This window comes from Dryas octopetala, chromosome 4 (genome assembly GCF_963921425.1).
Source record: "Dryas octopetala chromosome 4, drDryOcto1.1, whole genome shotgun sequence".
Lineage (NCBI taxonomy): Eukaryota > Viridiplantae > Streptophyta > Magnoliopsida > Rosales > Rosaceae > Dryas > Dryas octopetala.
Window position 1 is genome coordinate 20,956,465 of NC_141369.1, and position 11,939 is coordinate 20,968,403.

General features: G+C 38.7%; 1 protein-coding gene and 1 pseudogene across 1 annotated transcript; both read right to left on the minus strand.

The window, feature by feature from the left end:
* Positions 1 to 2,574: 2,574 nt before the first annotated feature.
* Positions 2,575 to 3,990, minus strand: LOC147288021 (exopolygalacturonase pseudogene; annotated as a pseudogene).
* A 5,204-nt stretch (positions 3,991 to 9,194) lies between these two features.
* On the minus strand, positions 9,195 to 10,606 carry LOC147288022 (exopolygalacturonase-like). The gene is made up of 3 exons (XM_086241368.1): positions 10,475 to 10,606; positions 10,065 to 10,370; positions 9,195 to 9,950 (listed from the first exon to the last, which is right to left on the minus strand). The coding sequence occupies exons 1-3, from the start codon at positions 10,604 to 10,606 to the stop codon at positions 9,195 to 9,197; spliced, it is 1,194 nt and encodes a 397-aa protein (XP_086097494.1).
* Positions 10,607 to 11,939: the final 1,333 nt, after the last annotated feature.

Below are 11,939 nucleotides of genomic sequence, written 5' to 3' on the forward strand. Positions count from 1 at the left end.
AAAATAAGGAGTTGACTTCCTAATTTCATGTGAGCACGGGAGTCCCACTTATGTTTTTATTCCCTATGGTTAGTAAACAAAGGAGTAATTCGTAATTCGTAATCGGAATCCAATTCCTTATTTTGATTCCGATTACGGATTAGTAAACATGCCATTAATGTATTCAAAATCAATCCAAGTATCCCGTATGGTCAAGTATGCCTTGGACCTGAAGCTCAATAGGAGCCTTGCGACTTGCGGGGACCTCTGAAAGTTGCTTTTTATGTCCCACTCGGAACCACCAGTTCAGTCGTAGATGGTGATGCACAAGCATCAGTCCAAGCCTTGGCCAAGGCCTAAACATAGTACGTACGTAGAAATTGAAAATGATTGAATTTAGTTAGCTAGGAATTCAAGAAATATCAGATTCGCATTTTAATCAGAATTCATGCACAAGCATAAGCTTACCGGCCCGGGTAACATCACGTACTGTTGGGTTTTCCATCATATGCAGCACTCGTTATATATAAAAACTTGATTCATGAGCTTTAGCTGTACGTGGATGCTATAATGTCAATGAGAACAAAAACATTGCAAAGAAATTCATCAATTTCAGACCCATTTTGATTAATTGATCAATGTCAATGGGAAGGGTATGTGATGAAACTCCATTTTGATTTCAGGCCAATTTATAGTCGGATTTGAAAGGTCAACACCATTAAAAATATTCAACCAATTACTAGCTATTTTTGTAGGAGTCCTTAAAGAAGTTGCATTGTAGTTCTACTTGTTTCCTATAATTGGTAATTAATTGTTCCAGCTAAGACAAGAGCAGGGTCTTGATTAACTTCTTAACCTCTTGTATAATATTATCAGTAGTGCTAGATATACCACATTTTTATACCATAATTTCATACCACCTTACGTGGCAACTTACATGGCATTCATACATTGGATACTAAAAAATAAAAATAAAAACTCAAAAAGAAAAAGAAAAACTCTGTCCAATAAAGTAATGACACGTGAGATGGTATAAGAATGTGGTATAAGAAATGTGGTAAGTATAGCATTATTCTAATATTATTGCCCTCCACCGCAAGACACCATGCCATGGCCCTTATTTCGATCAGTTTCTTTAGGCGAAGAATATTTCCAAAATAGGGATCCAATTATCAAAATCTGGGTCAAAATATTTGTCGAATGAAGAAAATAAAAACGATTTAAGACATTATATGTATCCTTATAATCTCAGAAAGCAACAATATCAACCACACTTTAACCATTACACATATAAATCGTTTACTGTACTATAATAGTAAAGTAGCTACCTTCTTGTTTTTAGAATGTCATCCTTGTAAAAGTTTTTTTATTTTATAATATAGATGATTTTCTTGTTTAATTTTTCTTTACTGGTTTTTTGCTTAGTTGTGTATTAATTATAAATATACAGTCCGTAAACAAAAAAAGAAACGGATTCATAACATCTTTGGGTGGTGTGTGGAGTTACATCCAATGATCTAAACATTAATTGATATTTCTTAGTTTTTGACTTATTTATTTGGTAAAAAAGGGAATTGTACTAGTTTATAATTGAGAAAATTTTAGCTAAAGTACTCCAACAATACCATATGTCTCTATTCAGAATATGAATTTTACTTTGTATCAATTGACCACTTAAACTTTTATTTTGTGTCAAATAATAACTTATTGCTAACCGTGTTACATTTTCGGTCCATTTCAAAGGCAAAATCGTCACTTCTCTCTCTCTCTCTCTCTCTCTCTCTCTCTCTCTCTCTCTCTCTCCAACTCGATCTCTTTCTCTCTCTAATGGTGCCCCTCCCAAAACCCACCTCCCCGCCACTCCCTCCTCCCAGCCTCCCTACCAAAACCCACCCTCCCCTAGCCTTCCCTTCCTCCCCCCACCCCCACCCCCACCCTCACTCTCTTTCTCTCTCTGTCACCCCCTTCCTCCCCGAACCCACCTACTTTGTCACTCTCTATCTTTCTCTCTCTACTGGCGCCCCACCTCCCAAAACCCACCCTCACCCTCACCTAGAAAGGGGGAATGTGGGGGTGGTGGGGGCGATTGGGATGAAGAGCAGTTGACTCTCAAACGGCAGAATTATTACACGGGTGAAGGTGTGTTGATAGCCGCTTAGTTTGATCAGGGGAAGCCTGCTTATATAGTTCGGTTTGATATTGTGCCTTACATACCTTTCCGGTTGTCAATGACTCATGACAAATAAATATGCCTTACCTATTTAAACTAGGAGAAAATAACAAGTTCCCCATAATTTACATTCCACTTAGATGAATTTTCAGATTCAGGTCAACTTGGGCCTGGTCCAAAGTCACACAACCGTACGTACTCCAAGCACCCTGCAAGGTGTCAAACACACTTAACAAAATGTCTCTTATCAATTTTTGTTCACATGGAGATGTGAACACAAAGAATTTATTTACAAATTAGTGCTCTCTACTTCTTTGATCAAACACATGAGGTATCAAAGAAGAAAAGAACAGCACAAGCACTATATCTATAGATACAGAGCATTCCTAGTTCATACGTACTTTCTCTGCTTCTTAATTAGATCATCAAACAGATGTAGCACAAGCAAGAGCTTGTGGGACGCCAGAAATTGTGGGCTTAACATTAGAGCATTGTGAGGTAATAGGGCCTTTGTCTCCAGTGTATTTGAGATCAATGTCAGCCAACTCCACATTGTCACAAGGCAAGCCATTACTGCATACAAGCTTCACAGCAAGTGGATCGGTAGATGTGCCCCTAATTTTCTTGAAGCTCACATTGCTGATCTTAACTTTTGATGGAACATCCTGTTTGCACTGATTATAAGGGCAGTACTGTTGGTCTATGAGGATTGGGAATTTCACATTGTTCATTACAATGTCCTCAAAGTGCATATCTGAGGCTGTACTTGCGTCAGGGGAAGCAGGCCATGTTTTGATTCTGATCCCATTTTCTGTGTTTGAGATGGTGCAGTTCTTGACAATGACTCCCTCCACTGCTCCTTCCTTGGGATATCTTCCAAGGCTTCCAATGCTTATGCCATGCCCCGGTCCACAGTTCACATTGGTCACTGTGACTTGCTTATTGCCTTCACCAATAGAAATACAATCATCCCCAGTTGCAATGTTTGTGTCAATGATGCGGATCCCAGTTGAACGCCCAATGTGGATTCCATCAGTGTTAATGCTGTCTCCTGGTGCCGATACAGTAAAACGTTGGAATGTGACATTGTTGCACCCCAAAAGATTGACATGGAAATTCTTGCTGTCCTTCGTAGTTATGTCCTGAATTCTTGAATTTTGTATGGAGTCGAACCTCAGATTCTGCATATAATGTTATGTTGTCAGACCGTATATCTAGGTCATTGATAAGGCGATCGACTTGACGTATTAACTTGCAATACATGTTGATGAACAAGAAGGTAAGATTAGATTGGCTTACAATAATAGATTTGCATTTTGTATTTTTGTGGCAATCATTTTGACTCCAAGCAAGTTTTCCTTGGCCATCAAAAGTTCCACCACCTGATAATGTGAGGAAGTCAATGTACTGAAAACCAACCCAAGTATCCGGTGTACTGATTTGATTGCCGTCTTCAGGAGCCTTCAATGTGCCTTGGACCTGAATCTCAATAGGACCCTTGCAAGGACCTTTGAAAGTTGCTTGTTTCAGCAGGTATGTCCCCTTCGGAATAACAAGTTTGCCTGCCGGCGATGCACATGCATCAGTCCAAGCCTTCCCCAGGGCCTAAACACAGTACAAAAATTCAAAATGATTCAATGTAGCAAACAATTCTAGAAATATCATCTTGCCATTTTAATCAGAATTGCATAAGAATAATTAATGCTTACCTGGGTAATATCACTGTCGGGCTTTCCACCATATGTTGCACTTGTCACATCAAAGACACCGGATTGAGCTTTAGCTGTGGATGCTAACAAAAAGAACAAAAAAACTGCCCAGATATTCAGTTTCAGACCCATATTGAATTTTCACTATATTATATCTCTCTCTTTTGTTTTTGTGTGTAGGAAGGATGATGAAACTCCATTTTAATTTCTGGTCAATTTATAGTCGGATTGGAAAGGTCAACACCATTAAAATATTCAAACATTACTAGCTATTTTAGTTCGAGTTCTTAATTAAGAAGGAGAACTACAATCAATGATAATAATTCGGAGGCGCCCCTTCATTGGTTGATGGAGTAATGGGTGGTAAACCGCATCTGTAGAATCTGTAGATGGTACCACACTATTATTATTACTATTCAAGGGAACAAAATAGAAGAGAAACGTACGTAAAATGTTTGCTTATTCAAGGGAGAGGCTGTTCCAAACTCACATAGCCAAAGCACATGCACTTTACAAAATGTTTCCTATTAGTATTGTATTTGTTACATAGAGATATGAACACGTACAGGCAGTTTATTTAAAATTTAAGAAGAAATAAATTAGTATTTTCTACTTCTTAAATCAAGTACATGAGCTAGAACATAAGCAAAGAAAGACACAAGCAATATATCTTAACACTCAGAACTTTAGTAGTTAATTAGCACTTTCTTTTCTTATTAATTAGTACTTTAGTAGTTTTATTTCCCACTCGGAACCACAACTTTACTCGTGGATGGTGATGCACATGCATCAGTCCAAGCCTTGGCCAAGGCCTAAACATAGTACGTACAAATTGAAAATGATTCAATTTAGTTAGCTAGGAATTCAAGAAATATCAGATTCGCATTTTAATCAGAATTCATGCACAAGCATAAGCTTACCTGGGTAGCATCACGTACTTTTGGGCTTTCCACCATATGCAGCACTCGTTATATATAAAAAACTTGATTCATGAGCTAGTACGTACTGGATGCTATAATGTCAATGAGAACAAAAACATTGCCATGAAATTGATCAATTTCAGACCCATTTTGATTAATTGATCAATGTCAATGGGAAGGGTATGTGATGAAACTCCATTTTGATTTCAGGCCAATTTATAGTAGGATTGGAAAGGTCGACACAGGGACGGATCCAGGATCCCCAACTTGGGGGGTCATGGTTAGGTAGAGCCTGGCGCCGCGAAGCGGTGGCAAAATTTTTTAGGGACCGGGCAGGTGATCGATTCTGGTGGTAGGGCTGGGTTAGTGGCACTGGGCAGCAGGGGCGACAACAGGTGGAGGGAAGGCCGGCGGCGAAATGCTGGGGGTTGGTCTTGGTCCAAATGAGAGTAATTAGTTACTTACTTCATGAAACAATATTAACGCATTGTAAGTTTAGTTGGCAGCAGGAGTGTATACACACTGATTTACTTCATGAACATGTGGAGGCGCTGGTGGGTTGGGTTGTGGAAGTGGAAATGTCAAGTGAAAGTGAGAGTGAGAGTGAGACACACTCGGGTTAGTTTAGTTAGCAGTAGGAGTGTGAGACACACACACAAACAAATAAAAAAAAGAAAAAAAACAGCCCGCTGTTGCGCTGCAGCCCTAAGCCGGCTAGGACTTTCATCGAACACCTGGGGGGTCGTCGTTCTTCTTTTTGGGGGGTCGCCCGTGTCGCCGTCCAGATGTCGCAGCCTTCTTGCTCCGCCGTCCGGGGGGTCACCCGACCTCCTAACCTTGTATGTGCGTCTGTCCCTGGGTCGACACCATTAAAATATTCAACCAATTACTAGCTATTTTTGTAGGAGTCTTTAAAGAAGTAGCATTGTAGTTCTACTCAAGGACGAATCCAAGATTTCAAAATGGGGTGGGCTAAACTTACCTTACGAGTGAAACTCTACCGTATGAATGAATTTCATTGGAAAAAAAAAAAAGTTACACCTCGTTAAGGGGAACATTATTAGCCTTACCCTAAAAATGCATATCTAAACAAAGGAAAAAAATCACACAAAAAAAAGATAGCAATACAACAATTATACATGTAATGCAAATACAATAGAACATACACTATCTAAGTTGGGCCATATGTTTCTTCAAATAGCAAAAATCATTAAGTATTGATACTATTAGAAAATTCTCTTTTAATGTGGATGATCATACAATAATAACTAGCTTGTAGACCTATAAGTATGAGTCACTTAGTTAATACCTTGAAAATGAATACCTGCACATAAAAGACATACAACTTAGAATTTTATATTGTTTTATATGCTCCCAATCAATTTTTAAATTAACCATTACAATAATCAAGTAAAAGTTTAATCGAAAAAAGAATCAAATCCTAATTTAATTATAAAAAATAATCAAAGCTCTAATTTTAAAATTGCAAAAATTTCTAATTTTAATAGATAGTTGAGCAAAAGAAAAAAAGTATAGAGATTGGGTGTATATACATATATAATACGTACCTTAGCGGCTTGGCACCCCTTGGACATTAATTGGAGGGTTGAGCTATTTGTGTAGGGTCGGGGAGATGAGTTTTGGACCTGCAGAGGAAAGAAGTTGGAGCAAGTGGGGATTTATGGGCTGTTTTCAAGGGGAGTGGAAGTAAGTAAAAGTAATTTTTTTTCAGTAAACAAAGAGGCAGTAGTTGCAGCATGTGAGAAGTTGCTCCTCAATAGAAAAAAAAAAAAAAAAAAAAAAACTTAAACTGTGGGCAATGGGCTACTGGGCTTGGGATGGAAATTGGGTGGGCTAAGCTACCTAGGTAAGCTAAAAAAACAAAAAACAAAAACATGGCATGGGCTGCAGCCCACAACGTGCATTCGTCCCTGGTTCTACTTGTTTCCTATAATTGGTAATTAATTGTTTTAGCTAAGACAAGAGCAGGGTCTTGATTAACTTAATTCTTAACCTCTTGTATAATATTATTGCCCTCCACGGCAAGACACCATGACATGCATGGCCTATAGTTCAGTTTCTTAGGCGAAGAACATTTCCAAGATAGGGATCCGATTATAAAAATCTAGGTCAAAGTATTTGTCGTATGAAGAAAATAAGAACGATTTAAGACATTATATGTATCCTTATAATCTAAGAAAGCAACAATATCAACCATTACACACATAAATCATTTACTGTACTATAGTAGTAAAGTAGTTAAGGTTAGGTCGGCATACCACAAAAACCGCATACCAACCCATAACCGATGCAACCGATTTGAACAAAATTGTTTCGACGAGTGACTGAAGCGCCGGTGACAGTAATCCAACCAATCCGACAGTGGGCGGTGGCGGTTCGAAAATCCCTAACCGTCGAACCGCCTCACCGGTGGTGGCAATGGCATTTCTTCTTCTTCTCTTCTCCTTGTGAGCATCACACAGCCACCAGGAACCAGTGAACCACCCTCCACCACCACCCTACAGCCACCACCAGGAACCTGTGAACCACCTTCCACCACCACCCCACAGCCACCACCATCCACCACCACCATCATCCTGAAGCCCGCTACCATCCCAGCCACCACCGATATCAACCGTTACCGATCAAAAACAACTGAAACCACCTGTCCGTACGGAAATGGCGGGTAGGAATTGGCCATTCCGACAGGGTGTTGGTCGGTCGTCGGTTGGGGGTTGGTGGTTTGGTAACCGTACTGAACCCAGCCCTAAAAGTAGCCACCTTCTTGGTTTTAGAATGTCATCCTTGTAAAAGGTTTTTTTTTTTTTTTTGGATATGGATAATTTTCTTGTTTAATTTTTCTCTACCGGTTTTTTTGCTTAGTTGTGTATTATACATCTAAAGGTGTGCAAACAAAAAAAGGAAACGGATTTAATTATAACATCTTTGGGTGGTGAGTAGAGTTACATCCAATGATCCAAACATTAATTTATAATTCTTAGTTTTATAATACATGTATGGTTAGAATTGAAACAAGCAAACACATGCATAAGAAAAAAAACCCAAATCCCTAATTTTGAAAAACTCTAGAGCTCACTCAAAATCCAATCCAACAAATGGCCGGGTTAGTCAAAACAAATCTTATTGATGGATATATGACAATGGTGAGGGTGTTTTACTATTATTTTTTTGTCGAAAAAGCAATGCATTAAAATATCCGAAAAAGGCACAAAAAAATACAAAGCTAGAGCCCAAAGGCCTATAACAAAAACAATAACTAACAAAAAACCCCAAACAAACAGGCCTGTCCAAGCAAAAGTCCTAACCCTAGGCTAAAGGGGTGGCTCAGAAAAACCACGCTTCCATGGATCGAAAGAAGAACCACCATGACGTGGAAGCTAGGGAGCAAATTAAGTAGCCCACAAAAGCCCTAAGATCTTGTCACATCGGCACCAAGCAGAAACCACCACCACTACTGAAGGAGAGCCAGAGAGGCACTGAAAGGCATAGAGAAGCCAAGGAGGATGGAGGTGCAAACATCCATGTTGAAGCACGTACATCGTCCAATGATATAGCGACTTATTCGCTTCTGCGACAACCACGATTCAACCATCATCACCGAAGATCAAAGGGTAGTCTCAAATCTGACGAAGATGATGGGCCGGGAAGAGAAGACTAGCAGAAGTAGTGACCACCTGATGCTTGGCTGCGAGAACTCGAGAAAGAGAACAATGGGGGGAGAGACCTCTAGATCTGAGCATCTAGCTCAAGCAAAATCACCATAAGACGGTGAAGAAATCACCACAAAGGGGTGAAGCAAACTCTCTAAAAGAGCGAACTGAGAACCAGGGAGTGAGATGGGAGGGAGAAAAAGGTGGAGGTGGGTGAGAGAAAGGCGAGAAGGGGGAAAGGTGGGGGGAATTGGGAGGATGAACGGTTGACTCTCAAAACGGCAGAATTATTACACGGGTAAGGGTGTTGATTGCCGCTTTTTAAGTTTGATCGGGGGAAGCGTGCTTATATATATAGTTCGGTTTGATATTCTGCCATAGATACCTTTCCTGTTCTTATGACAAATAAATATACCTTACCTGCTTAAACTAGGAAAAAATAAAAATTTTCAAAGAAATTACATTCCACTTCTTAGATTAATTTTCAGATTCAGGTCAACTTGGGCTTGGTCCAAAGTCATACAACCGAACTCCAAGCATGCACCCTGCAAGGCGTCCAACAAAATGTCTCTTATTAATTTTTGTGCACATGGAGATATGAACACAAAGAATTTATTTATAAATTAGTGCTCTCTACTTCTTTGATCAAACACATGAGGTATCAAAGAAAAAAGAACAACACAAGCATGCTATATTTAGAGATACAGAGCATTCCTAGTTACTACTTTCTCAGCTTCTTAAATCATCAAGCAGATGTAACACAAGCAAGAGCTCGTGGGACGCCAGAAATTGTGGGCTTGACATTAGAGCATTGAGATGTAATAGGGCCTTTGTTTCCAGTGTATTTGAGATCAATGTCAGTCAACTCCACATTGTCACAAGGCAAGCCATTACTGCATACAAGCTTCACAGCAAGTGGATCGGTAGATGTGCCCCTAATTTTCTTGAAGCTCACATTGCTAATCTTGACTTTTGATGGAACATTCTGTTTGCATTGATTATAAGGGCAGTACTGCTGGTCTATGAGGATTGGGAATCTCACATTGTTCATTACAATGTCCTCAAAGTGCATATCTGAGGCTGTACTTGCGTCAGGGGAAGCAGGCCATGTTTTGATTCTGATCCCATTGTCTGTGTTTGAGATGGTGCAGTTCTTGACAATGATTCCCTCCACTGGTCCTTCCTTGGGATATCTTCCAAGGCTTCCAATGCTTATGCCATGCCCTGGTCCACATTTCACATTAGTCACTGTGACTTGCTTATTGCCTTCACCAATAGAAATACAATCATCCCCAGTTGCAATGTTTGTGTCAATGATGCGGATCCCAGTTGAACGCCCAATGTGGATTCCATCAGTGTTAATGCTGTCTCCGGGTGCCGATACAGTAAAACGTTGGAATGTTACATTGTTGCACCCCAAAAGATTGACATGAAAATTCTTGCTATCCTTCGTAGTTATGTCCTGAATTCTTGAATTTTTGATGGAGTTGAACCTTAGATTCTGCATATAATGTTATATTGTCAAACTGTGTATCTAGGTCATTGATCAAACAATTTGACGCATTAGCATGCAATACGTGCTTATAAACAAGAGGGTACGATTAGATTGGCTTACGATAATAGATTTGCATTTTGTATTTTTGTGGCAATCATTTTGACTCCAAGCAAGTTTTCCTTGGCCATCAAAAGTTCCACCACCTGATAATGTGAGGAAGTCAATGTACTGAAAACCAACCCAAGTATCCGGTGTACTGATTTGGTTGCCGTCTTTAGGAGCCTTCAATGTGCCTTGGACCTGAATCTCAATAGGACCCTTGCAAGGACCTTTGAAAGTTGCTTGTTTCAGCAGGTATGTCCCCTTCGGAATAACAAGTTTGCCTTCCGGCGATGCACATGCATCAGTCCAAGCCTTCCCCAGGGCCTAAACACAGTACAAAAATTCAAAATGTTTCAATTTACCAAACAATTCTAGAAATATCATATTGCCATTTTAATAAGAATTGCATATGCATAATTAATGCTTACCTGGGTAATATCACTGTTGGGCTTTCCACCATATGTTGCACTTGTCACATCAAAGACACCGGATTTAGCTTTAACTGTGGATGCTAACAAAAACAACAAAAAAACTGCCCAGATATTCAGTTTCAGACCCATATTGAATTTTCACTATATTAGTTCTCTCTTTTCTTTTCTTTCTTTTCTTTTCTTTATACAAAGGATGATGAAACTCCATTGTAATTTCTGGTCAATTTATAGTCGGATTGGAATTAAAGGTCAGCACCATTAAAATATTCAAACATTACTAGCTATTTTAGTTTGTGTACTCCTTAATTAAGAAGGTGAACTACAATCAATGATAATAATTCGGAGGCGCCCCTTCATTGGTTGATGGAGTGATGGGTGGTGAACCGCATCTGTAGATGGTACTATATATAATATTATTCATGGGAAAAAAAAAATTAGAAGACAAACGTACGTAAAAAGGTTTTTTGTTCTTTTTGGCCCGGGTAAAAAGTTTTGTTTGATTAAAAAGAATGTTGTACAAGTTTCTCCAATTCTCCCTTTTATTATTATTATTATTATTATTTTTTTTTTTGCATCTCTGGCGAGCCGAAGCGCAAGATAAGAAAAACAATGAATTATGATTTATGTCTTCAAATAAAAGGGAGAGGCTGTTCCAAACTCACATAGCCAAAGCACATGCACTTTACAAAATGTCTCCTATTAGTATTTGTTACATGAAGATATGGACACGTACAAGTAGTTTATTTAAAATTTAAGAAGAAATAAATTAGTATTTTCTACATCTTAAATCAAGTACATGAGCTAGCTAGAACATAAGCAAAGAAAGACACAAGCAATATATCTTAACATACATAACATTAGTATCTAGTTATTGGATGGTATATTTATATTAGTAGGGTATAATATTAGTAACAATAATGCTAGTTGTCTCACTTTTTTTTTCTCACATTTGTATTCCACCTGATATGTCATTACTTTACTAGAAGGGTATTTCCTTTTTTTTTTTTTAGGTTTTATTTTTTAATTTTTAGTGTCCAATGTATGAATGCCATGTAAGATGGTATGAAATTGTGGTATAAAAATGTGGTAAGTGTAGCATTACTGTATTAGTAACATTCACTCATATTATGACACGTTTTGATTGGTTATACCACGTGGCGGTATAGGAACATTTAGAATGTTAGTTTTTGTGCGCTTGACATTATAACATTCATAGGTAATAGGGCCTTGATTACCGCTACATGTGAGGTAAATTAATGTCATCCAACTCTAAATTCTCACAAGGACAGCCACTACTGCTTGAAAGCTTCACAGCAAGTGAAATGGAAGATGTGCCCCTAATTAATGTTTTTGAATCTCACATGTCTGATCTTAAATTTTGATGGAACTTGATCGAAGTTTACACTGATTATAATTAAGTACAGTTAGTGGCGGAGCCTGGAAAACATACATATGGAGGCAC